At 45.4% G+C, this 27,776-nt stretch overlaps 2 protein-coding genes across 9 annotated transcripts in view; one reads left to right on the top strand and one right to left on the bottom strand.

Moving 5' to 3' along the window:
• LOC307203924 (claudin-34-like) overlaps window positions 1–12,024 on the top strand; it is a 91,160-nt gene extending 79,136 nt beyond the window's left edge. For 4 of the 5 annotated variants that reach the window (XM_079955214.1, XM_079955215.1, XM_079955213.1 and 1 more), the window contains one exon: window positions 10,774–12,011. In XM_079955214.1, the coding sequence (XP_079811340.1) occupies window positions 10,774–11,743 (970 nt within the window). In that variant the 3' untranslated portion in view covers window positions 11,744–12,011. Of the gene's footprint in view, window positions 1–10,773 lie in introns of all 5 variants that reach the window. The other variant, XR_013833387.1, reaches the window with a different exon arrangement.
• The window catches only part of DPYSL2 (dihydropyrimidinase like 2), an 89,547-nt gene that overhangs the window by 53,312 nt on the left and 8,459 nt on the right, over window positions 1–27,776 (bottom strand). The window contains exon 1 of one of the 4 annotated variants that reach the window (XM_079955044.1): window positions 4,411–4,876. The exons of 2 other annotated variants lie outside the window; for them this stretch is intronic. In XM_079955044.1, coding sequence (XP_079811170.1) covers window positions 4,411–4,449 — 39 coding nt within the window. In that variant the 5' untranslated portion in view covers window positions 4,450–4,876. Of the gene's footprint in view, window positions 1–4,410; window positions 4,877–27,776 lie in introns of those variants that run through there. One more of the 4 variants, XM_079955045.1, reaches the window with a different exon arrangement.

Below are 27,776 nucleotides of genomic sequence, written 5' to 3' on the forward strand. Positions count from 1 at the left end.
ACTTTAGAGCAAGTTTTCACAACCAGTCACGTGAGCAAGAAATCACATGCCTTATTCCAATCAAACTGGGACCTCTCCCTCCATCCTCTCAGCACAGTGGCAATCTTGTGGTCAAGAGTCACATGACTAGCGACTGTCCATCTTATGTAATTATCCAATCATTTTTCTTATCTCTTGACCTTCAATCATCATTCCACAACATCAAAACAATCTGAAATCATTGTTAAAACCATAAAAATACCACTAACAGAAGTTTGTGGGTATCATTAACACTAATGTGCCAAAGGCCTGGGGGAGGGGCGGAAGCAAGCCTTTAACTGGCCCTGAAAAGACACTCGTGTTAGAGACACACGCAATATTCACAGGGAGGGACTTCCACATCTGGGGACCACCACTGTAGATAGTGGGCTGTATTTGCCAAGAACATCATAGAGCATCATCTGGAGGGACGCAGGTTACTCACTCTTGCTGCAGATGGGTTGTCAGTCTATGGAGCAGGTGCAAAATGCAAGATGCATGGCACAAAATGCAAGAGGCCATAGGCCTCTTTTCAGCAGAGATTCAGGCCCCATCTGCATTTAAAGCAGTATCTCAGCACTTTAAACTATCATGGTTTCCCCCCATGAATCCTGAGAACTGTAGTTTATTAAGGGTGTTGAGAGTTGTTAGGAGATCCCTATTCCCCACACAGAGCCACAATTCCCAGTTACCCCGGAAGAGGGATTGTTAAACCACTCTCAGAACCGTAGCTTTGTCAGGGGAGTAGGGAACACATATTCAAGCACCACCTCAGCCCCTATTACAGTGCAGATACGGCCTCAGACACACACATTTGAATCCATCCTCAACTTTGCACTGTAACTTGCTCTGAAAGCAGTGTTAGAAACTGGGACAGAAAAGCTAGGAGCCAAATGACTTCTGGGACCTGGGCTGTGGGCATCAAAACAGAATGTCTAGTCACCACGGGGGAGGGGGCTGGCAACACTTTTTTTTTATTAATTTGATAAGCATGAATTAATACACATTTCACATAAGTGACACATTGTTAATATCACATTTTTAGCAGAAATTGTTAATTCATGCTTAATTTGGTGTTTACAATAAAATATTGGTACCATATTTCAGTTTTCAAAACACTCTACTCTTCATTGTTAAACTCCTTAACATATTGTCTATCCTTAACATATACTTCGTGGTTTCAAAGCACATAGGTTTTAGTAATTCTTGAGTGTCACCCAGGCGCAAAAAATGGCACCCAGACTTTTGGAAGTGCTCACAAATGGAGAATCTTTAAGCGCAAAATGCACCTGGCACCCTGTCCACAAGTCAAAGAAGACATCTGAAATGTTCCGTGGTGGCAACCTCTTATACACTAATCTTGGATTCCCAACACTTTTGCCAAAAAGACGTGTCATCATCACTGCTAAGCAGCATGATACGTTCACTCCCTGGAATAATCTAGATCTGGTTTTCTAAGGCACAGTTACCCACAAACAGGTGCCTATGAAACTCACCAAGATTGACTCTTCTTATGTTCTTATGACTGAGAATCGTAGGAATTGGAGGGGGCCTTCTTTGGCATTTGGAGAAGAGGGCCTGGTTGGCCATTAACAGGAAGTCCAAACCTAGAGCATAGCAAATTGCCCAGTTTCTGCTTGAAGGCCTTCTGGGAGGGACAGTCCGCTCCCCACCCCATAAATGATTTACTTTCCTCCAAAATGTTAAACTGAAATCTCACGTCATATAGGCCCATATTGTTTGTCCTACCTTCTGGGGCAGCAAAGATGCCATTGGCCGCTTCCGTGTGAAAGCCCTTCAGGTGTTTGAGCTAAAACTGCTCTTCTTCAAGATAAATCAAGCAATTATTCCTTCCAGTAGCACCTCAGAGACCAACTAAGTTTGTTATTGGTATGAGCTTTCGTGTGCATGCACACTTCTGAAGAAGTCCTATGATCCCTCTACAGTGTGGAATACGTGAGCTAAGTCACATCCATACCATACATTTAAAGAACTCTTATACCAGCTTAACGGTGATGGAGAATCCTGGGAACTGTCATTTGTTAAGAGTGCCAGGAATTGTAGCTCTGTGAGGTCTGTAAATGTATACTGTGGATGTGACCCTAGTTTCTAAAGGATTGGGTTAACTGAAACTTGTCTTGTTTCAAGGGGTTGGGTCACTGGCCTTCAACCAGAGAGTTGCAACCGATAACTGAGCCATGACTTTAGATTAAGTAGATTGCACCAAGAGTGCCACAACTACATTTTGTAAAGAGGAGCATAGAAGACTGGATAAAGAGCAGAGAAAGAATGTGGAAGAACAAGATAAAAATAAATACATAAAATCAGTACCCATATTGCAAGTTAAGAGTTACAAAATGAATCGCAGAGTTGGAAGGTTGAAGGACACTAGTCAAAATGAATTTCAAACCCCATCCAGGCCTAATAATTCCACCCTTCTAATAACTGTTGGATGCAGAAGTGTTGCTCCTGGCAAAATCCACTTCTGTGCAGAGTCACGTGGTCAGTGCTTTTCCACTGTTGTCACTCCATTAACCCTGCAGTTATTCTAGGTTTACACACTGAAACAAACTAGATCAGACTCTTTATACATTTCACCCTTTTATCTTAGAGCACTGCTGTCATTGCAGAAAAAAACAAGTGTACCAAACAGCTGAAGGCCTGAATTGCTATCAGCCTCATGCTAGAGTATAACCTTAATGTCGCTCCAATGTATTTTTTTAAAGGCTTTAGATTTTAAGAGTCGATGAGAAAATACCAATTGACTGAAAAGATTCTTTGACATGAGAGAGGGAGGGAGAGACTGCTGTCCAACCCAACATTTTGTTCGGATTCTTAAAAATTTCTTCACAACTCTCAGCTTTAATACTCAAAGAAAAAAGGTTTGGCATGATGAGATGTGTCCCAGTCATGTCTAGCTGTCACTTAAGTAACAGGAAAAAGAAGGAAATTAAGCCTCTTGCTTCTTAGAGCACATTATAGTATTAATTTAAGAAGTGAGCTGCATCTCCTACTAATATATATACTGCAATTGCATCCAACTGTGCTGTGTACATGTTTTGTGCCTCTGCATCTCGAAATCCATGCATGGCAATCAGGTCCTGCAATAACGAACACTAGGACTTTATTATGTAACTGTTCTTGTCTGCCCGTCCCCCTTCGGATTCCCTGCAGGAACGAACATGGGGAGATTCTGACAGACAAAGTGGGGAGAAGAAACCCTATTTCATCTTGGATAAAGATGGGGAAAGGTGGGTGGACGGGAGAATGGAAGCATGCTGCAGAGGGTGAGGGACTCCTGTACCAACCATTTATTCACTTCCTTGCCCTCTCCCAATTTTTCCTTGCTGGGGAGGGACAGCAAAGATGAACAGCCAAGCGGCCAGCCCCTTTCTGCTCAAATCACCCAAGCCATCACCGCCATTACTTCCTGCAAGGGGTGGGGTGGAAGGAAAAAGACCTAGGTTTGTCTTCCAACCTTGCCCCTACCCGCTCCCACTTGCCTCCTTTGTATGAATAAAGAGGGCGAAATTGGGGGGAGATCAAGAAAGGGAGGGCAGAGAAGAGAAATTTAAGACACCAGCCAAGCCCACCACTCAACCATTCCCTTCACCAGCACCCAAAAAGGCAGCGGGTGGGGCAGACTTGCCAAAGCTCCCAACATCGCAACCACGTTCTTCTCAATCTTCGCTTCATATAGTAAAATTTAAAAGACATTATAATTTTTAAAATACACCCACTGGCTCGCCTGCCACAACCACGACCAGAAGCTACACCTTCAGGTCGACCACCCAACTGCCCACCCTGGCTGCCAAGAGGGTCACCCCGTCGGACCCCATTTCTCCCCCGCCATCCAACAAAGCAGAATGAATGCGTAGAGTTAAATTGTATTTTAAAGGAAGAACAAAACAGACCTTCAAGACCGCTAAGAGCAGCTATTCATTATGGGCTTATGAAACAACGTACAGTCACAGGACAACTCTCTCTCTCTCTCTCTTGCCCTTTCTGTGTCCAGTTTTATTATTTCAGGCATGTACACTGAAAAATCTGCAATCGGCTTGTGACTATCCGGGGGTGGCAAGATAAAAGCATCTTCCTGGCGGCCACAAATAACAGAGCGCGGGGGGAGAAGCTCTTCACGTTTGCATCCGCTACGCAACTTCAAGGCAACCATTGTTCCCCCGCTTGCACCAGCTTTCCCCACCTTCCCTCCCCATCATGTTCCTTATTATTATTATCATTATCTATATCTCGACGGCGGCATCAAAGGCTTTTTTGAGCGCGCTGCCTGCAGAAGCCTCTCCGCCTCCCCCCCCCTTAATGCACACACAAAGGGCTTGATCCACGTCGCCCTCCCACGCGCCCCCCTCGTCGCCCCAGCCTGCAACTCACCGTGATGCGTGGAATGTTTTTCTTCCCTTGGTAAGACATCTCGGGGAAACCAAGTCCCACGCAACCTTTCTTTAAAAAAAAATAGTAATAAATAAAACCCCTACTTTCTGCAGATTCTCTTAGTTGCCCCCCCCAAGAAAGCGCTCGTTTGCTTTAAAAATTGCAAGAGTGTTATTCGTATTTTTGAAAAGGGCACGTAAACAGTGCTGCGCTTGTCTTCCTTGCAAGAAATAATATTTAAAAGTACAGATGCAGCATATATATATATATTTGAAAAGCAATCGTGCAGCGGTGTCGTTTGCACACCCGCCCACCCCAAAAAAAAAATCGCAAGGATGAGAAAGGAGCCGCGATCCCCCCGTGCGACGCCTTTTCTTCCCTCTGCTCCAAACCCAGCCCAGTCTCGAGGAGGCGGGAGAGAGAGAGAGAGAGAGAGAGAGAGGGAGAGAGGAGCCCTCTCCGGCAGCAATCAAAGCCCGAGCACAAGGAAGGTCCTGCCGCGCCTGCGCGCCGCGCCACGCCCTGTGCTCCACAGACGAGTGGGGCCGGCCGGCTGCGGGGCCCTGATTGGCCGCAGGCGTCGGCCGCATGCAAATACCGCCCCGCCGCCGTGCAATGGGGAGCGAGCAGAGCGGCAACATGCAAAGTGGCGCAGTGGAGGAGCCAACCGGCAGCGAGCTGCAGCCTCGGCGGGCTCGCCGCGACTTGGAAGGCAGGGCGCGCTAAGGAGGGAGCGGGCAGGACGCCGCCGCCGCCGCCGCCGCCGTTGCCGTGCTTTGGGCTGCAGTGCCAATAAGGAAGCGGCGGCGGGGCGGGGCTTCTCTTTATCCTTGTCCTTCGGGTGATGGCTTTTTTAATAAAATGAAAAATGCTGCAAAGGGACCCAGTTTTCTTTCCGGCTGTGCCCTTCAAAGGGTTGCTCCAGTGCTGGTTTCAGTTGCATCCTGGTGCAGCAGGAAGGAGAGAGAGAATATCCGCAGTCTTGCAGATGAGCTGCTGCTGCTGCTGCTGCTGCCCACGCCCTGTTCTCTGCCAGCCAGACATATACAGAGAGAGGGATAATGCGTATACGCTTTGGATCCCTTGCTGTCGTGGGGAGGAGAGAAGCGGCTTCTGCATTCGCTTGGCTGCATTTGCATTCGCAGCCGCTAACTGCTGGATCAGTTAGTTTGAGGGGAGGGTTGAAAAGGTATTGTTTGGCTTTTTCTTTGAAGCAGGAAATGGCATCCACCCATGAAAGACGTTGGCCATGATGGAGGATGTTAAAAGGAGCTAGACTAGACGAACCTCCGATTTCTTCTCCTTGGTTGATACTAGCTTTACTGGTGCATTTAATTTTTAATTTTAACACTTTCTCCCCATCCATCCAAAACGTACGTTTGTGCCTCTTCCAAAATAGAAATTGCAAGTTATTGTGAAACGACATACAATTATCTATGAACATGCTTTCCAAGGCATTGTTTTTAATAAAGTGTGTCTTACAAATTTGTATCTGGGCTGGTCAGTTCCCACATGCATGTTAATTGCCCTTTGATAATCAAGTTTTGGCTAGTACACTGAGTAAACCTAGGAAAATTTACTATCTAGGTAAAGGTCTAGGACCCCTGGATGGTTAAGACCAGTCAAACTTGACCTTATGGTGCGGAGCTCATCTGGCTTCAGGCTGAGGGAGCCAGCATTTGTCCACAGACATCTTTCCAGGTCATGTGGTCAGCATGACTAAACTGCTATGGTGCAACAGGACACTGATGAGTGCCAGAGCGCATGGAAACACCATTTACTTTCCCACCGCAGCAGTACCTATTTATCTACTTGTGCTGGTATGCTTTCAAACTGCCAGGTTGGCAGGAGCACGGACTCAGACAGCCAACCTTCTGATCGGCAAGCATAAGAAGCTCAGTGGTTTAGACCACAGTGCCACCCACTCCCTACTAGTGCCAAGAATAGACCTGGTTCTCACAGTGGCCCACCAGATGCCTGTAGGAAGCCTGCAAATTATCGTCATCATAATGATTTTAAAACAGGGCCCTCCATACTAGTGGTTTTGTTTTTGCTTGCAAGATTCTGCAACACAGTGGTACCATTGGCGGAGGAAGAGGAGTGCGGGGGGAGCACACACACACACACCCCGGCAGCGCGATCCCGGTGGGGTGCCATCATGGCTGCTCCTGTCCCCCCCCCACCTGCGCTGGGTGCCATGCCCCCACAGGTGATGTGCCACGCCCCCCTGGATGCACACCAGCCCCGCCCCCACCTGCTCTCCGCCCCCCCCCCCCCCCAGTGCCAGAACATGAAGCTCTGCCACTGAGTGGTACATTTATTCTGGAGCTTCCGTACATAATTCTGGTTTATTAGTTGTTCTGTGACATTGACTGATACTACATTATTGCCCTCTGGAGGGGCACTCCCACAGAAGCAAGACAAAAAAATTAACTAGAACATTTGTGGTGTAAAAATTGGAGGATTTCAGCAGGGAACGGTGGGACATACACTGACTGGACACAAAGTAATAGGTTCGTTCTGAAAGTGTTGCAGACACAAAAAGTATTGAAAGTGGGATTACCTATAGCTACTCCAATATCTTTATGAGTGCACAATTAAAAAAAAAAAAGCAGTAACACACACACACAAACCATGGTTACAGCTTATGGTCTCTTTGGAACAAGGCAAACCATTAGCCTGAGTTCAGACACAACTATGGCTTAATCTCGGGTACCACAGCAGCAGCAGCAGCAGCAAAGCAGCTGCGATTTTTGTCTTGCGTACCTGCACGCTTGCTTGCTGATTCTATGGCTCAGTGTTACAGGCAGAGCCATTACATATTCACCATATCACAAACAGAAGTTTCTCGTTTATTTATTTGCAAATTTGTTTTTTTACCCTGCCATTAGGCACTATGCCGGGCAGCTCAGTCACAAGATAACTGGGGAAAAATAAAATACCATTAAAACTCAAGATCAGGTTAAAACCGAATTCCTGTGAGTAGCATGGGGGAACATATATTAACCCCCAATGCTTGTTTAACAAAACACTGAAGACCCATTAAAGACAAGTCCAACCAGGACTCGTAAAGTAGGGGGTTCCACGATCCGGGCCCTCCCACTTAAAGAAGGCCCATTGGGCCTTTGGGGAACTGCTGGAAACCCAGCACTCCAGCAAAGCCCAACAGCTTATACATCGGTCACCATTGGGTCACCACATGGGCGACAGAGTGCCTACCAGTACCTCCCCATAACACCCACAAGTGGTCTCAGTAAATATCACCTCAAAAACACAGGAGAGACTGCTATCTTTGCTCAGTTCCTGTTTGCTTTGGGTTATGCCAGCAGCACCCCACCCCGTGCCCTCCAGCTGGGGCGGCCCAGCTGCAAAGCTGCCCAAGATAGCGAGGAGGGGGAAGCATGTGGGGGTGGCAGTGTGTGTGGTGGCAGTGTGTTTAACTGTGAGGGAGTGTGTGCCTGTGTGAGAGTGTTGTCCAAGGTAGCGAGGGGGGGGTAACACGCACAGGGGGTGGCAGTGTGTCTGTGTGGTGTCCGTCTCTCTTTCTCTCCCCCACAATTTGCATACATGAATTTTGCTGCATCCCTCCCCCCCAGCACCCTCCAATGTTGCTCCAATGCGCACCCTGCCCACAGTGTGCCCTGGCACACACCCTGGTACCCACTCCTGCTCCTGCACCCACTCCCCTCGCCACAGCAAATGTGTCCTCTTTTTTGCTCTTCAGAATATGGCAACTCTAGGATGGATTTGCGGAGGGGGAAGTGTGCACTACTAAGTCATCCTGGCATTTTCTTCCTGCTCTTTTAGATGTGGCAGACATTTTGTGTTTTGCCACACCCTCACAGCAGCCATTTTGTGTCATGCCACACACCCTAACTAGTCCCTACAGCCCTTTCTCAAAATTTTAAATGTGCCCACAGGCCCCAAAGGATTTTTGACCCCTGGGCTACTGCCTGCGCTGGGAATTGACAGCTCAGCAGCCGAGTAAAACCCACAGCCAGGCCAGGTTACCAACATAGGACAGGACCCAGAAGGCACATCGTCAAGGAGCCCCTCATACCTGGAGCCAACCTGAAGTCCTGCTCTACACCATAATGTAATAATTTTAGGTTCAATGTCTTGAGACAAGAACTAGTTAGCTAACTACCTCAGAAGCCATTCCACATCCTTCTTGGACTAGGGTCATGGTATATTTCCAGTAGCCTCAAACTTCTCTATGTCAGGTTTTACCCCATTAGTAGAGATAACATCTCCCCAAAAACACAATGTTCTTTATTTAGTTTAATTTCCTGCTGCATCTAAGACCTTCCCAAGCGATAGATCATGTTCACCTTTGACAGAGTACCACACAATATCATCTACTGAAGTGTCAATTCCATCGGTGTGCTCATATATCATGTGTATGGTACTATAGTACATGTCAGGTGCTGAAGCAACATCAAATAGGTGTCACAGAAAGTAATACCTCTCAAAGGGGTATTGACTGTGAAGTGTTTGGGTTGTCCTCTGTGAGCATTTGTAAATTGTGCCATGATTTTCTCTCTAGTGGGGAGTTTGAAATACTCAATCTTAATGGCCTTAAGGCTTCTGGGATCACCCATTCTGTGGGTTCCTCAATCTTCTTTATGACCTGTAAAAAACCCATTATTGAGGACTTCTCTGTGAGTTTGTCACAAAGTGCAAAATGCACTTTTCTGCACGGATGGATCTCTAAGGACATTACCGTATTTTTCTGTGTATAAGATGCCCCCATCTATAAGACAACCCCTATTTTTTTTGAACCCCAAATTAAGAAATCAATATTTTAAACATCAAACAGAACAACTTTGGTATTTTATTAATTATTCAAAGCACCAGAACCAGCATAGCAACGCAGTGAGCCCCACCAACACTGAGATTCACCATCCATGTATAAGACGACTCCTAATTTTCGACTAAATTTTTAAAGGACAAAGCATTGTCTTATACATGGAAAAATATGGTAGTTTTTATATTTATTTGGATAGTATGTTCACCTGGAAAGTAGCTAAGTCCTTTAAATATATTTTGATAACACAAAATCAGTGTGTCATATTCCTGTTTCCCATTGTCTTGCATGGCCAGTTCCCATTTAATCATGCTAAGTTTGTCATGCACTGCCAAACCCAGAACTGGAGTCAGCTTTTTAGGAATTATAATAAATGGCAAGCTATATTCAGTGTCTTTGTATCTGATGCTGCCAATATGGTGTCCCTTTACTAGTAATAGTCCATTAGTTAAGTACTTGTTGAAAGTATTTTTCACCTAAATTGGAGTCTTTCATAATCATCGGACAACATATTAACCTGAGCACCCATGTCTAGCTTAAAGGCTGACATTGTTCCTTGTATTTCCACTAGCTGATTCCAGTCCTTCCAGCCATGCTCCCTGCCCAATTCTACTACACCCATATAAAACTGTTTCTTATCACCCTGGAGTTTCAGAAATTGTGATCTGCAATAGTGCGCAAGGTGGTTGTGCTTGCCACATTTATATCAGACCAGGGGTGGTGTGTGCCATGAAGTGGGAAGTGCCCCCCTGCCCTCTGTGACCGCTCACACCAGGGGTAGGCAACCTAAGGCATGGGGGCTGGATGCAGCCCAATCGCCTTCTTAATCTGACCCACGGAGGGTCCGGGAATCAGCATGTTTTTACATGAGTAGAATGTGTCCTTTTATTTAAAATGCATTTCTGGGTTATTTCTGGGGCATAGGAATTCGTTCATTTTTCTCTCTCCAAAATATAGTCTGGCCCACCACATGGTCTGAGGGATGGTGGACCGGCTCATGGCTAAAAATGGTTGCTGACCCCTGGTTTATTTCAAATCTTGCTCGCTCATTCCTTTGGAACTGGCAGCTGGGGTGTTTATTTCCACATTTTGTATCCAATCTTTGCATCAGCTCACATCTAACAAAAAAGTGTCTCTTAAAAGTTGCAGAACCACACTGGTATTCAAATGCATACTGCCTCCAAGCAGTTGCCAAATGTTCCAAATGACCAGTACCCTGGTGTTATGATCTGTGTTCTGAGCGTTCAAAGCAAGCTGCATTCTAACTGCCTTAGAACTCCAAGGAGCAGTTGCTACGGTGCTCCGACCAGCTTCACTCTTTTTAGGTCTTGTCCTAGGTCAGACGCTGGAAGAGAAAGACGTGGAAAAAACCTTCGCTCTGGAAAAAGACTGGTTGAAGAACTGATTCATGCCTCAAGGTGGGAAATGCAGAATTTGCCCTAGAATGATGGCATTGTTTTAGCTGCACATCACTATTTGCTCAAACTTTAGGAGATGTCCATATGATACTGTGCCGAAGTATCTAACGGTTATCTTTTGTCTGTCTTTTTCTCCAGCATGCCTTCTATCGCCAGCCTTCCCAGCGCTAAAGCGGATCTTCCACCCCAGGCGCATGATGGGTCCTTCCCAGTCCGCCTCTTGTGCAGGGTGTCCTGCGTGCAACTCGCTGCCTTTCTCCTGGCTGCCCTGGGCTGCCTAATGAGCATCTGCTCCACATCTGCCAACCTTGACTGGAGAGTGTGGCAAGTGGACAAAATCATGGGCAACATCCAGCAGGGCACTGTGGGCATTGGCATCTGGGGTGCCTGTTCTGTCGGAAGAGTTACTATGAAGAAAACTAACATGATATGCATACCATTCAATGATGAGGAGTCCCTACCAGATGAAATCATCGTGGCCCAGGACTTGATGCCAATGGCCTCAGTGGCCAATGCGGTGACCGTTCTTTGGATGGCCTTTGCTCTATGCAACATCTTTGAGCCGGGAAAAGACGAAAATTTCATTGATAGCTTCTTTTCAACTGGAGCAAGGATAGAGTTGGCAGCGGGTACTTGTGTACTGATTTCCATTTCATGGATTCTTCATTCTGTATTAACAAATGAAGGAATTCCGCTTCCGGAGGTTTTGGGAGTGCCTCCGATTCCCACAGAACAACGTGCTGGAATGGCCATCTATATTGGGTTTCTTGCTGCAGCTTCGCAGCTTTTAAGCGGAACTCTGGTTCTGGGTGAAAAATATATTTGGAAAATGAGTGGAATAAACATTTCCAAGCCAAAATTTGTAAATGACCCAGAAAGTGTCACAGACACCGAAAACCCAAAGCTGAAGATGAAATACAGACAGCACTTCTCTTCTGTGACATCTGAATATGAAGAAGAAAACCCCCCTATCTGGCGGAGATATCGAAGTCATATTAAAACGCAACCCATGCCAGGCTCACTAGCAATGGCTAAGGGATGGTACCAGTCCTGTGACTGGCTTTTTTTAAACTGTAGCAGGGGACGTTGTGTATATTTATTTTCTTAGGCATATTCTATGTGGTTTTTTTAACTGAATGCTTCTGGGATGCTTACAACATAGGGTTAGCTATAAATAGGGGGAATAAATGAAAAGTATAAAACTGTTATATTTACCTGTAGATATTTATGCTATATCTCTTTTAACAATAAAAAGAATGTTATCTCATCGCAAACTTATGCTGGAGTGCTTATTTCACTGCAGACTCTACTGTCTATGGTGCTTTTTGAATTTTCTTCAGAAACACTGCAAATCGCAAAAGGTTCTGGGGCATGGTTCCTCTGTGTGTATGTTTGCAGTCTGTTTTACAGAGAATACTGGCCAAGCCTTTGAGTGCCTGTGTGCTGCTCCCAGCCCTGGCCAGCAAGAACAATGATCAGGGACACCCGGTTTCAGTGGTCCAGAGAGACCTAGGCCACTTCCAGCTTTAGGCAGAATAAAAAATTAAAAATGATGGAACACAAAACAAAATAGTGCCACACACCAAAGAAGTGAGATGTAATTAAATATGATGAAATATCTGCGAACAAAAAAGAACCATGTCTTTTACCAAATCACATCTCTCATTTGTTTAAGTTTTCAGCTCTAAGCTGAGAGTGGGTGTCACATTTTGGTCTGCTGCAGGTAGAAACAAGTTGAGAGAAGAATCAAATACCAAAAATATTAAGAAGTGACTAAATCTGAGGCCCACTTTGAGGTTGTGCACCAGGCCAAATGCCCCCTGCAACCCCTCCCCCCAACTGGCCCTGCTTACAGGATTCCTTCAAAAACTCCTGCTGCTGAACACCAAACATTGACAGTGGAGGGGGCCCTAAGGAAGGTCAGGTGGTACCCGGTGCGGAAAATTTCTTCTCAACCCCCCCATTTATTTATTTATTTTTAGTTTTGACTGCAAAAATGGTTTTACTTTATTTCATATTTTCTTACAAAGGAATGTGGATTCTGGGCCTCTGAGAACAAGTAGGCGACTATGGACAGATATTTAAATCTACAGGATGGATTGTGTTTTGGCTTGTGATATTTTATTCATATTTATTTTTTATTTCTTTTAAAAAACCTGCAAAGTGGTTTACCAAAACAAAAAACAAAAAAAAAACCACAGCAGTAAAATAAAGAAAAATTAACAATTTTACTTTAAAACATACAAAAGCTAAAATATTAAGATTAAAATTACTACAACTTCCTAAGCATCTAGGTAAGCCTGCTTAAAGAAGAATGCTTTTAGCAGGTGCCCGAAAGGCGTCTAGCAAAGGCATGTGCTTAGTTGCAATAGGCGGGGAGTTCCAAAGTGCAGGTGCTGTCACAATAAACAACGCAGTACAGATATTATGTGGAACCTGTAGTAGTGCTTGAAGCTACAGTGGTACCTCGGGTTACATACACTTCAGGTTGCATACGCTTCAGGTTACAGACTCCGCTAACCCAGAAATAGTACCTCAGGTTAAGAACTTTGCTTCAGGATGAGAACAGAAATCGTGCTCCGGCGGTGCGGCGGCAGCAGGAGGCCCCATTAGTTAAAGTGGTGCTTCAGGTTAAGAACAGTTTCAGGTTAAGAACGGACCTCTGGAACGAATTAAGTACTTAACCCGAAGTACCACTGTACTGAAGGGGAGGTTTTATTTATTGTGATTTCTTTGTGCTCTGTGTTATCTGAAAAGGAAAATGTTTATTTAAAAAATAGGATTGCACAGCAGCAATCTAGTCTCATCATGAGCAGTGGGACTTATTCCTGAGCCAACGGTGCATAAGATGGGCTGCAATCCTATGCACCCCTTGCATCCAACTTGTACCTAAAACTCTGCACAAGCCTGTACCGGAGAATTGTAGAGTTGGAGGGAACCCCTGAGGGTCATCTAGCCAACTCCCTGGGGCAATGCAGGAATCTCAACTAGACCATCCCTGACTGATGGCCATCCATCTTCTGGCCATCCATCCCCCCTCAGCCAAGACACCCAACAACGGAGACTGGAGGTGGGGGGAAAGGTAAATTTTGACAATGGGGCGGATTTGTCAGGCGTGCGCAGGAGCAGCTTGAAGACTGAACCCCACACGGGTTTCCCCACATGTAACGTAACAGGCAGGGAGCCAGCTCAGATAGAGGGAAAGACATTGGGGGAGGGGAGGAGAAAAGAGTGCCAAAGTCCGCCCATTTGATCCTCTTTTGGGATGGTGGCACTAGGGCTCTGGGACCGCCCTCCCCAAAATATTTACTTGTCTTCAATGTATTGTTACCACTGTTCTTCTATAGTACAGAACATCTTTAAATTAAACACTTTCTCTAAAATTAAAACGGCAGAAGTAATCAGTAGCATAGATATCAAAGGAAAGGCGAGAGAATAGTCCCTAATAGATACAAGGGAGACACAGATACACAAGCACACAGAAGTCAATAATCCAGCCTTGGGGAGAGGAGTGGGAATGTACAGTTTCCTGTACTTAGCATCGAGATGGGAGACTGAAAGGGCTTAAAAAATAACAAATAAAAGTCTTGTGTCTAGGAATATTTGTCTGCAAAAGCATCAGACTGGTTGTCGAAAGTGTGAACTTCATGAATAGACCCTATTTAAAGGAATTGTTCAATTAGCCACAGAATTGCTTTGCTGATTTTTCTCCTCTTCTTTTAATGCCACAGCTGCTTTTGGGGGCGCTAGCTTCATGCAGGGGAGGCTGGGGGCAAAGGGGAGGCCGGCCTGCCGAGTGTCCAGGGCGGCACTGAGCTGCTCCTCCTGGCGCCACACGCGGGCAAAAGAAGGTGGCAGCACTGCCATTGTCCCCCACGCTCCACTTTTGGGGGCAGCAGAGGCTTTCCGCAGGGGGATCAGGGCCTGAAGAGGGTGTGCAGGCCAGGCAGCGGCCTTGACAGGCTTCCCTGGCAGCCCGGAAAGTCGCCTAGGTGAAGAAAAGGAGACTAGGCTGAGGAGATTGGGCCTGGCCTTGCCTTCGCCCCCAACCCAGCTGGCCAGTCTTGACCCTGCTCCCCTGAATGGAAATTTCAGCCTTCGCGACATAGGAAAACAGCCAAGTAAACAGCTCTTTTCGTGGAGGAGGGTCAAGATATGAACTGATATGCATGAAGTTTCATATATAGCTCCATAATGCCTACTGTAGTCAGATAAGACCATTGGAGCAGGCATTATTTTTTAAAAAAGTTTTTTATGAACCACCCTAGTACGGCAGTAATTGTTCCTTGATAATTTGTCACCCCCTCCATGATGGCACCTGGGGCGACCCACCCCCCCCTTCCTGTGCCCCTGAGTATATAGTGTTACAAAAACCTGGTGTCTGCCCCTCCCTCTCTCTGGCAAGCAATGGCAAGCGCACATGGGGCCAGAGGCAGACACACAGGGTCTGTGCCCCTTTGGAGAGCAGAGACACGGCAGAGACTGCAGTGCTCTAAGAAATAGGATTTACTCGCCTATTTACACCTTCAGTTTGCAAGGGGGATGCCCAGCTCCTACAGCAAGCACAAGTGCCCTTCAGGCTGCTTCCCTCAAAGATGGATCACAGCCTTCCTCCCTCCTCCTTCTGCCCAGAAACCCTTGCTTCAAGCCTCCCTTTTCCTGTCCCCTCAAACACACAGTTACCCCCGGCCACCTTTGTGACATCTGACTCCCCAGCCCAAAGGGGAGTTCAAAGTTATCAGAGTTCAGTGACACATTCCAGCCAGGTAAGACACTCATGGAGGGTGCAGAGCTGGACTGGTGATGGATGTGGACCAGGGAGAGTCAGGATCAGGATTGGATTAAAGCATACGAAGGCCCTATGTCAAACTGAAAAGGCCCCATAGCAGGGCTGGATTAACCATTAAGCAAAATAAGCACGTGCTTACTTAGGGCATCAAGGGAAGGTGGACAAGACAGAAATTTCCCACACAAATTGCTCAGCTGAGCATTCATTTTCTCAGTTGAAGTACAGTGGTACCTCTGGATGCGAACGGGATCCGCTCCGGAGCCCCGTTCACATCCTGAAGCGAACACAACCCGCATCTGTGGGTCGCGATTCGCCGCTTCTGCACATGCACATGAAGTCATTTTGAGCATCTGCGCATGCACGAGTGGCGAAACCTGGAAGTAACGCATTCTGTTACTTCCGGGTCACCGCGGAGCGCAACCCAAAAATGCTCACCCTGAAGCAACTTTAACCCGAGGAATGACTGTATATTAAAAATCCCAACCAAACAACTTTGCAACAAGGCAAGGGTGGATGCCTCACCTCTACAGAAGCAGATGTGTTACGTAAGATTCTTTCTGAGTATCTAATCAAACACTTTGCAATTAGAAAAAGTAGGCTTCAGGAGCCTTGTGACCTCCACTTCTGACACCACATAATAAGTTTGGGTTCAGTACCTTGAAGCAAGAGCTAACATCGTGTTTCTTTTATTAACAAGCAGTTACACGAACTAATTTTGTGTTGGAGCCCCTTCAGCCAGTCAGGCATGATCCCTTCACACCATTGCCCTTCTCTCCACTTAGAGATACCAGGACATCAGCCAGAAACCACAAGGAGGAGGAGAAGGTTCATGTCCAGGAAGCTCCGAAATTGGCAGTGGGACCTACGGGGGCCTCAGCAAGTGCCCAGCGATGCGGATCAGCCTTGGTGCTAGCTCATCATGCCAAAACTTGGCAGCTTTTTGATTTCATTTTCATGCAGTGAAGCACTTAAGACACCTGTTCCATCCTGTAACATTGATCTAGACAATTATATTTTAAATTTGCTGCTCATACGTCAGGGCCAGGCCAAAAAGACCTGTAAACTGTGTGTGTTCTCAAACCTGCATCCCTTGAGCACCGTTGCTACCATGCTGTGTTCCCTAGAAAAGGGACAAAGGATCCCAGAATTGTTTTATTGTATTTTTTCCTATTGTCAATGGTTATATTGTATTCTTGGATCTTGTTTTTGTCGTCTTCTTCTTCTTCTTCTTCTTCTTCTTTGCTTAATTTAGTTAAATTTGGTCAAAGTTAAATGCATAATACTACTTTGTTTTTCAAAAAATAGATCTAAATTTTTTAAAATTGCGATTCTTCAAATCTTCTGTTTGCATTTGTATTTTTTTTCCAGAACGAAAAAAGGAAAAGTTTCCAATATTATACCAGACTTACAATGCAGACCTATACATGCCTACTCAGAAGCAAACTCCGTTGTCTACAGGATTGCAGCCATAGCCAATCCAGAGGTTGCATACTGTCTGCCAACCCCAGGGGTCTATGTTGCATTCTCTTATTCTTTTCTGGGCCTGGAGGGCATAAATGTGTAACCTAACACATCACATGACCTCGCCTCCTCAATGTGGGGGGCAAGTTGGCGCCCCTGAGCAATGGTAGCATTTGACTGTAAAACGTTAGATGCATAGACCTGCTGACAACTTCAACACAGGCTGATGCTAATCAGTGATTCCAGTGCAGAGGAGGGAAGCTCTTTCCATTACACATTAAGATGTGTGAGGTATAAATAGTAAAATTATCATTATGGAATGGGACGTCCCTATTATCATATGAGAAACGTTGGAGGGTATGGAACCAATGACTGGAAATTTCAGGGAAGCAGATTTCAGCAAAATGTTAGGAGCAGCTTTCTCATGGCAAGAGCTGTTGGAGATGGTAAGAATGGACCAGAGTGCCTTCACTGGACGTTAAGCAGAGGCTGGATGGTCCATCTCTCAGGTATGCTGTAGTTGCCTTCTGTGTTGCAAAGTAGGTGACCTAACCAAAATGATAGAAGAAGGACACTGACAAACTGGAACGTGTCCAGAGGAGGGCAACCAAAATGGTCCAAGGCCTGGAAACGATGCCTTATGAGGAACGGCTAAGGGAGCTGGGCATGTTTAGCCTGGAGAAGAGGAGGTTAAGGGGTGAGATGATAGCCATGTTCAAATATATAAAAGGATGTCACATAGAGGAGGGAGAAAGGTTGTTTTCTGCTGCTCCAGAGAAGCGGACACGGAGCAATGGTTCCAAACTACAAGAAAAAAGATTCCACCTAAACATTAGGAAGAACTTCCTGACAGTAAGAGCTGTTCGACAGTGGAATTTGCTGCCAAGGAGTGTGGTGGAGTCTCCTTCTTTGGAGGTCTTTAAGCAGAGGCTTGACAACCATATGTCAGGAGTGCTCTGATGGTGTTTCCTGCTTGGCAGGGGGTTGGACTCGATGGCCCTTGTGGTCTCTTCCAACTCTATGATTCTATGATTCTATGATTCTATGATAGTCGTAAACCTGGACCTACAAGAGAAAGACTTGAGAATATTTCAGGAATCAAAACGAAGGGCAAAAAATTAAATACACTATCTGAGGATCTGGCTATCAGCCAAGAATCTAAACATTTTCCAGTATATTTATTCTAAAATCCGCAATGTAATAAAAAAAGACCTAGATAAATGGTCTAGGATAGATCTGTCTTTGTTGGGAAGAGTATCTGCAGTTAAAATGAATGTCCTGCCCAAGATGATTTTCCTATTTCAAACACTGCCAGTGATAAATAGCCCGAACTGTTTTAAACAGTGGAAGAAATATGTAACAAATTTCATTTAGCGGGGGGGGGGGGAACCCCTGCATTAAATACAAAAACCTGATAGACACAAGAGAAAGAGGGGACTTTGCCCTACCTGATATTAGATTTTACTATGAGGCAGCTTGCCTCTGCTGCATGAAAGAATGGATGGAGCTAAGAGATACCAATATTTTAGATCTAGAAGGGTTTGACCTACGCTTTGGATGGCACGCCTATTTGCACTATGACAAAGCAAGGATGCACAAAAGATTTCAAAATCACACTATAAGAAGAAGCATATACATTGTCTGGCAGAGACATAAAGATCTATTAGAGAGAAAACCCCCAAGATGGATATCACCATTTGAGGTGGTGTCGGTGAAAAGGTTAAATATCGATACCAGATGGGCTACTTACAAGGATTTTATAGAGTTCAAAGAGGGAAAGGTTCATCTGGAAAAAAGGAGAGGTATTGGATAATATTATAGATTGGTTTCAGTACTTCCAGGTGAACAAGTTATTTAAAAGACACAAAGAAACGGGATTTGGGGAAATGAGTTCGGAACTTGAAAAAAAAATAATAGGAAAAGATGATAAACTAATTTCTAAGATTTATAAACTGTTACTGGAGTGGGAGACTAAATATGAAATAGTAAAAAAGTGACAATGATTTGTTATAATATAGAAATGTCTGCATGGGGAAAATTATGGGGGAACTATGAATTTCTCTTTTTTTAAATTATTTTTTATTAATTTTCCAAATTATTACGAATCAAACCAAATTAATTTAATTGAATACAATTTCTTAAGATCAGGTTTCCTGCTCCTTTCCCAAACATATGATCATCATTATTTCCTCACATAGCTGCATCATTTCTTGTTTAGAGTCCAGCTGACATCCTTCACTTGCCGTTAAACCATTCTTCCAGCTGGCCGCTTTTTTTCACCTTACAAACAGCACCTCCATTACACCTTATAAATAAGTAGTCCGTTTCATGTGTGTAGTCCTTCATATACATTGTTGTTCCAGACCTGGTGTGCTGGGAGAGTTAATTACTGTCTTCCATTGTTCAGTTCTTTGCAGTCTTTATCTAGATGGTACAAGATCACATTCCACATCTTCCGCTGTTTACCGACTAGCGTATGAGCTGTTTACTGATTAGCGTATGAGCTGCAGCCATCAATAACTCACAGAATGCCTATCCAAACTCCGCCATTAAAGTTCCACTCTGGAGTTCTTCCTCGGCACACAGTTAAAAGCAAGATCTTTTCTCAAATTCAACCTCTTTGCCGCATCTGTTCGGCAGCAGTTCATCCCCCCGCCCAGCAGTCTAGGAATAATTTTAAATAAAGTCCATTCAGCCTCAGTCGATTGGGGGAGCGCATAGTAAAGGCTTGTTAAATTCCTTGTTGAGCATAAATCAAAAGCCTCTCCCCTTTTTTTCAAAGTAACAAACAGAATAACATAGCAGCGGCTACACACATCCTTTTCATTATGCAGGGGAGGACAGGAAAAAAGGAGACTATTCGAAAACCATAATAAAGCACAAACCACCCCCTTCCTTTCCCAGCTGTTGTAAGGATTCTCAAGCTTCAAAGAAAACAGTCAGATACCGTATTGGCCTGAATATAAGCCGCACCCAAATATAAGCTGCAACTTTAAAATTGGACGGGGTGGAAGAAAAGAAGAAAAAATACCCAAATATAAACCGCTCGCTTCCTTGCTGCTCCTTGGTGCATACTGGGGGGGCACACTGTGTTGCCGGCAGCTTTTCCCCTTCCTCGCTCTCTCCTTTCCCAGCCTCAAGGGAGAGGACGAGGGACCATGCACAAGGCTGGCGCCGCTTTGACACGCTCCCGGCGCTGTTTGCCCTGCGCTACTGGCTGCATACTGTAGGGTCACAAATATAAGCCGCAGTTTAGCTTTTCACGGTCAGAATTTGGGGGTAAAGTGCAGCTTATATTCAGGCCAATACAGTACCTTCAAAGAGCCAAGCAGAGTCCTTTCGGCAGCTGACTTATTAGCAAATGTTGGTCCAGGAGCACCTCTTGATTAAAGCCAATTGTCCAAATTATACAGGAACCAACCACAAATCATGCTGGAGATGGAGGCTCATCCATGGCAGGGACACACTCCCAGGTCACACCTGCTCTGCCTTTCAAGTTGGCAGATACAGGCTTGAACAGCATAGCAGGATGCAGTGAACTCCCCAGACCCCACTGGGGAGCATTGCCAGGGTTTTTGCCTCCTAAATCCTGGCTTTCCGCTGCCTGAACCTCCTCGCTGCCCGTGGAGAGCTGCGAGGAGCTACCGCCATTGAGTTAGAGACACAGCTGGAAAACCCAAAAACTATGAATTTCTCTGCCTGCTACAAAATATTATGTACCAGGACTCCCTGTGCACCTTTTGGGTTTTATCTGTAGGTTTCCCCCTGTTGTGACGTGGGGTTTGTGATTTCAGCTCTCTTGACATAATATGCTGGAGACAGTTCTCTAGTAACACTTCTTTATTAAAGCAACAAGACTGGGGCCTGAGGAGGGGAGAGCTACATTTATAGGGACAGGGAACTAGCTAGAAAGGATACATTTTGGAGGGAACAATATCAGGCAATCACAGTCCTGCCTTTTGGAGGAAACCAATAAGACAGAGGATCCAAATACAGCAGCTTAAATGAACCAATAGTAGCTGTACCCTCTGGAACCAAAAGGCAGTTACTTTACCCTAATGCAAATACAGACAAAAATAATACAGATATAAAATCCTTTGACTCAGTACACAACACCCCCTCTGTGCCAAATAAGTGTTGCTTACTTTTTATAATACATGGAAGATGGATTTCCCTCAGGAGGTTCTAGACTCTCCTTCCATGGAGGTTTCTAAGCAGAAGTTTGCCATCTGCCATGGATGCTTTAGCTGAGACTCCTGCATTGCAAGGGCTGCACTAGAAAGATGACCCTCAAGGTCCTTTCCAGCTCCAGGATTCTACGCTTTTCTTCTTCAACAATATTTCATTATGTTCCTATCAGTTTATGTAATTGTATTTTGTATAAATTATTAAAAATATAAATAAAACATGTTCTATTCATAAACAAAACATTTAAATAGCTACCTTTCTACCGGTAGAATGGGGAGGAGCATGCGCGTAGCCAGGATTTTTGTTAGGTGGGGCAGAACCTCATCTTTGTATTGGTTTTTACTTATTTGGGTGGCAACTGCCCCCTGCCCCCCATGGGGGGCACAGGAAGGAAGGAATGTCGGAAGGGGGCCATGTTCAGGAAAAGGCTGGGAAACACTGTCTTAAAGGGTACAATAGTCAATTTAACTTACAAGTAGGAATGTACACAGGAGCAACAGATAACACTAAATAAAGGAAGATTTGAGATGAAAATGGGTGGAATAATAGAATATGCAGCTGACAAAAGACTACCTGGAATGCCATGGAGAGATGGACTGGGAAGTCTGAGGATAAGAGAGAAATGATGAATATTGTATGATGTATATATAAGTTGTAAAAATGCACGCACACACACACACACACACACACACACACACACACCGTATTTTTCACTCTCTAAGACACACTCTTTCCCTCCTAAAAAGTAAGGGGAAATGTCTGTGCATCTTATGGAGCAAATGCAGGCTGTGCAGCTATCCCAGAAGCCAGAACAGCAGGAGGGATCACTGCGCAGCGCTCCCTCTTGCTGTTCTAGCTTCTGGCTTAGCCGTGAGAAGACGCTTCAGGGCAGGAGGAGCGCAACTGATCAAAGACTGGGTTGCGGCAGTGGAACTACAGTTTTCCACCAAGGTGCAGGGGTTCCAGAGTGACCGAGGTGCAGAGGTCACTGGGTCTGCTCTGCAGAGTTTCTTCTGCCAGAAGGGAATACGTCACAGATTGACGGTTGCTACTTCTCCTCAGGAGATTGGTGTGGCGGAGCGAAGGAGCAAGGCACTAGCTGGAGCAGCTGGCTTACTTTACTGTTTGACTCTGGTTTGCCTCCGAGTTTTGGGGGGAGGCGGTGAAGACGGCCAATTTGACGATGAACAGGTCCTACAATTCAGTGGTAGGTGACACCCCGTATTTCTTGCTCCATGGAAAGAAGCCGCAGGTGCATTTCTTCCGTGTGTTCTGGCTTCTGGGATTCAGAATATTTTTTTTCTTGTTTTCCTCCTCCAAAACCTAGGTGTGTCTTATGGTCTGGTGTGTCTTATAGAGTGAAAAATACAGTGTGTGTGTGTGTGTGTGTGTGTGTGTGTGTGTGTGTATAATAGGTGACCTCTCAAGTCACTTCTAATGCTGTGATTATGTGCTACATAAAGAAATACTTTCTTTTGTCTGTGCTGAATGTACTGTCAGTCAAAGTCCTTCAGCAATCCAGAGTTCTGAGTTACAGAGCAAGGGAAGAGGGATTCATCCATCCCCCCCCCCCACTTTCACTGCCATCTGACAATGGAGTGTTCCTCTAGGGGTGAAGTCAAACAGCCACGTTAGCAGCTCTGAAGTGACATCCCTGGGCTGCAAGCCTGGCAGTGTGTTTGGAGGTCCTGGGCTCGCCAGATGGCAAGACCACCCCCCCCAACCTCACTGATATGGTGCTTTTCCCCAAAGGAAAGCATAGCAAAACGTTTGGCACCAGCTTGGCTGCAGGAGTTGCTGGAAGGAAGCATACAAGGAGCTTTCCAACTGTCTTAAGGACTCCACTCCAGATTTGTGTAGGGTTTACTCCTTAGCCTTCTCTTCTCCTGAGGAAATTCAGCAGAGGGTTAAGATCAGAGTTTTTCTTTTCCTAGATGGGCTACCTTCCCAGGCTGACAAGCCCCATCTGCCCCTCATTTCCCTCAACAGCACATGCAGAAACTGCCTTCTTAACAGTTGGGCCCACTATTGGTCTTGTCTGCTCAATCTGCCAAAGCCATTGTCCACATGCAGGGGAACTCCCTAACTCACATAGAGTTTGAGACCCACTGGCTCACGTGCTGACAGCTTCTAGGAGCCATAGGTGAGAACTGAGTGAAGGGTGGGTACCAAAAGTGGACAATCTAACCCAGAAGGAGCACAATGTGTCCGCCACCAGAGGGACTACCCGTCCCTCTTATTTTATATATGCCTATCATTTCCCTCTGTAGTCATGAACTTTCCTCCAAACTAAAAAGCCCCAAATGTGTTAACTTTGTTTCCATAGAGAAGTTGCTGCAACCTGTTTGTTTGTTTGTTTGTTTGTTTGTTTGTTTGTTTGGTATGCCACCCTTCATTGTAAGTTCACAGGGCATTGTAAGTTCACACAACACAAAAATACAAAATGAGAGAACAAAATACATAATAAAAAGAAAAACAAGCCAATAACCCCCTTCTCACAAATATTTAAAAAGCCATCTATGGTTTTAATCAACTAAAGGCCTGGTAATAAAGAAACATTTTACCTGGTGCCTAAATATATGTAATGAAGCCACCTGGTGAACCTCGCTGGGGAAAGCATTCCACAAACGGAGCCACTGCAGAAAAGGCCTGTTGTCAGGTTGCTACTCTCTGGACCTCTTGTGGAGGAAGCACATGAAGAAGCGCCTCAGATGATGATCTCAGGATCCAGGTAGGTTCATATGGAGAGAGGCAGTCCTTGATGTATTGTGGTTCTGAGCTGTTTAAGGCTTTATAGGTCATAACCAGTACTTTGAACTGGGCCCAGAAAGTAATAGGAAGCCAGTGCAGTTGGACCAGGATCAGGGTAATATGCTCAAACTGTCTTGCCCTGGTGAGCAAGCTGGCCACCAAATTCTGCATCAGTTTCCAAGTTTCCAAATGATCTTCAGAGTCAGCCCCATGTATAACATGTTGCAGTAATCTACCTTAGAGGTTACCAGAGCATAGAGAACAGACGTTAGCTCCATAGAGATGCAGCTGGACCAGCAGCCAAAGCTGATGGAAGGCCAACGGAAGCTCAAGGAACAACAGTGAATGTAGAAGTACCCTCAAGCCACGTACCTGCTCCTTCAGATCAAGAGCAGGCAACCTCTCATCCATCCAGTCCAGGGAACTGCCCAGTGACTGTGTCTCAGTCATATCTGAATTGAGCTTCAGTTTGTTGGCACTCACCCAGTCCATTACCAAGGCAAAACAACAGTCCAGCACATCCACTTCCACACCTGCAGATAAAAAGAAGTAGTGCTGTGCATCATCAGCATATTGCTGACAGTGTACTCCAAAACCCTGGATGACCCCTCCTGGGCTGTTTCATGTAGATGTGAAACAGCACAGGAGATAAAAACCTGAGAAACTCTGCACTGAAGGCTCCATTGGGCCAAAGGGCACTCCCCAAGCATCACTCTCTGGGAATGACTATCCAAGTAGGACCAGAACCACCACAAAGCAGTGTCACCCACCTGCAACTTAGACAGCCAGTCCAGAAGGGTGATTGCCATTGTTGATAGTATCAAAATCTGCTGAGAGGTCAGGAATAATTGCTCCTGTCTCTCTCCTGACATAGGTCATCATACAAAACGACCAAAGCTGCTTCTGTGCTGAATCTTGGCTAAAACCAAATGAAATGGATCTAGAAAACCAGTTTCCACCAAGAGTGCCTGGATTTGGTCTACAATCACCCACTCAAGAACCTTGCCCAAGAACGGGAGATTGGCAACTGACCAGTAGTTACTTAAGATTTTCCAAATCTTGCCACAGCCTCATTCAAGCAGGTAGGGACCACCCCCTGACCCAGCCAACTGTTCTCTTCCTGCTAGTTTTTATCAGGGTCACCCTGACTGATCCGAGCACCTTGTCCACATCCTCAAGCCTTACCAACTGAAACTCATCCAACACAACGAGCCTAGACAGTGCTCTGGACACCCCTTCAGATTCTGTGTAACAACCAAGTCAAAATCCCAGTAGATGCAAGTGATTTTATCCTCAAAATGCTTTGCAAACAAATCATAGGTAGCTACCCCCCGCCAGGTTCTGCCACCTCCTCCTACTAGACTACTGCTATGTGTTCTGTGTGATTTGGCCTTTGCAGTTGGTTTGGAATCTGCAGTTAGTGCAGAATCCTCAGTCATAAAATTTCAGGGTATACACACACAGTAGACACACACTCCACAGAAACCAGTCTCTCACTCTAACTAATATTAGGAAATATTCCTTGAGAAAATCTCACATTATTTTAGCAAACAGAACAATCCCAAAAAGCCATTTTGACTCTCCCAAAATGACCTCAAATATTCCTCTGCAGTAGGAGGAAACAAATGGGGAAACTTTCCAATTGTCATTTGAGTTGCAAATCCTATTAACAAAACTGCCTGGAATCTAGGGGGTTTACTCCTCCCTGCAAATCTAGTCTGGCAAGTTTCTGCTAAGCTGAGGGAACTGTCAATAGGTATAAGTTTTTAAATAAGAAATTCAGGAACTAAAGTATTTACCATCTCAATGGAATGGTCAGGTGGCACAGGTAATCAGTGATCATTATTAGGTATCCTGATAGACAGGAGAAAAGCAATACTCAAATATCTGTGGAAGACCATCTCCTTCTGTGATGTATGTATGATGCTTTTTGGATGGTATTTGGCTAAGGGGTGGGTGACTTCAAAAGTCTTTAAAGGGGTTTGCACACTTTTGTTCCGGGTCTCCCTTACCTCCTTGCAAGGAGGGGAGGGAACTCTGTTGCAACAGAAAAATAAAGATTTGCCTTGCTTTCACTGCATACTGCCTCCATCCATTCATCTCTGACCAATCACGGACTTAGGGGACTCAGCATAAGCCACCCCCTCTATTTTCTATATCATCTCCTAAAGGTAAAGGTAAAGGGACCCCGACCATTAGGACCAGTTGCGGATGACTCTGGGGTTGCGGTGCTCATCTCGCTTTACTGGCCGAGGGAGATGGCGTACAGCTACCGGGTCATGTGGCCAGCATGACTAAGCCACTTCTGGTGAACCAGAGCAGCACATGGAAACGCCGTTTACCTTCCCACTGGAGCGGTACCTATTTATCTACTTGCACTTCGTGTTTTCAAACTGCTAGGTTGGCAGGAGCTGGGACTGAGCAACGGGAGCTCACCCCATCACAGGGATTCGAACCGCTGACCTTCTGATTGTCAAGTCCTAGGCTCTGTGGTTTAACCCACAGCGCCACCCGCGTCCCTTATATCACCTCCTACTAGGTTATTAATCAGGACAACTTTGCAAAAACATATTGCACCAGTTTTGAAGGCGTGGCATTGGCTCTCAGTTTGCTGAGCCAAGTTAAAGATGCTTGTTGTGATATGCAAAATCCTTGGAAAGGTCTACTTACTTGATGGAATGCCTCCTCCCTTATCCATCTGCCTGGTTGTTATGATGCAGCAGTGTTGACCTCTTCAGTGCCACATTATTGAATATTTGCCATGTAGCAAATATTCTCAATACAGGCAAAATCACAAGAGCCAAGGAAGCAGTATTTGCAGCCACAGCTGACCACCAGCAGCTACATCCTCACTTCTTTTGCCCACACAGTTTGCAGTTGAACCATGTGAGCAAAGGAACATTTTCTTTTACGGATGGGCTTGAAGACAAGTCTTTCTAACCTTTCAAAGTGACTCACACACCCTCACACTCTTCTCTATTCTCCATCCAAGCAAACAAAAGGAGTTCTCAAACTTCTGAGACATATTCCAAAATGCAAAAACAGTAAAGCCGGGTTTGAAACAAAGCAGGTGGCAGGTGTGGCTGGGGAGGTGGAGTGGATGGTCCCATGGCGGAGAAAGAGAAACCTGGATGGCTGCATTTGGTCCCTGGGCCTGAAAATCTGTTTCATAAAAGGGGGGAAGGGATCCAGAGTGGTTAAATGATATGAAAACTGGTTTATTGCAGCAATAAACTTATGAAGTGGACTGTGAAGGTAATCAGAATATGAACAATGGAGGACAAATGGTTAATGCTCCATGCTGAGACTTCTCTCAGCCTGGATAATATAAACAAAAGTTCACAAAGCTCTCAGACATTTATTTTATTGAAGCTCACAGGGCACACGTAGAGGTATTTACTCACATTCCAGCAGCCTGTTCTTTTGGCTCTGAATGAATGTGGTTAGGGAGCTCTTTATGAAGTTCTCTATAGAGTTCTCTATGGAGTCCTTGGTGGAGTGAGTTTATTCCTCTTCCTTGGCTTGCAAGAACTAAACTACCTGGACCCTGAGATCATCTTCTGAGACCCTCCTTCGTGTGCCTCTTCCTCAAAAAGTCCAGAAGGTGGCAACACAAGAGCAGGCCTTCTCTGCAGTGGCCCCCCCCCCCATTTGTGTAATGCTCTCCCCAGGTAGGTTCAGCAGATGCCTTCATTCTACACCTTTAGGTGCCAGGCAAAAATGTTCCTTTTTAACCAGGCCTTTGGTTGACCTGATGGACATCCTATACCCTTTTAAAATTTGACTCGGGGTGTGTGTGTGTTATTGAGTTACTGTTCTTATTTTGATTTTATATATTGTGATCTTTTCTGTGAACTACCCTGAGACCCCCGGATATAGGGTAGTATATAAATTAAACAAACAAACAAACAAACAAACAAACTGAATTAGGTTGTGAAGGAGAGAGGGAGTT

The sequence above is a fragment of the Podarcis cretensis genome (assembly GCF_951804945.1).
Source record: "Podarcis cretensis genome assembly, chromosome: 15".
Taxonomy (NCBI): Eukaryota; Metazoa; Chordata; class Lepidosauria; order Squamata; family Lacertidae; genus Podarcis; species Podarcis cretensis.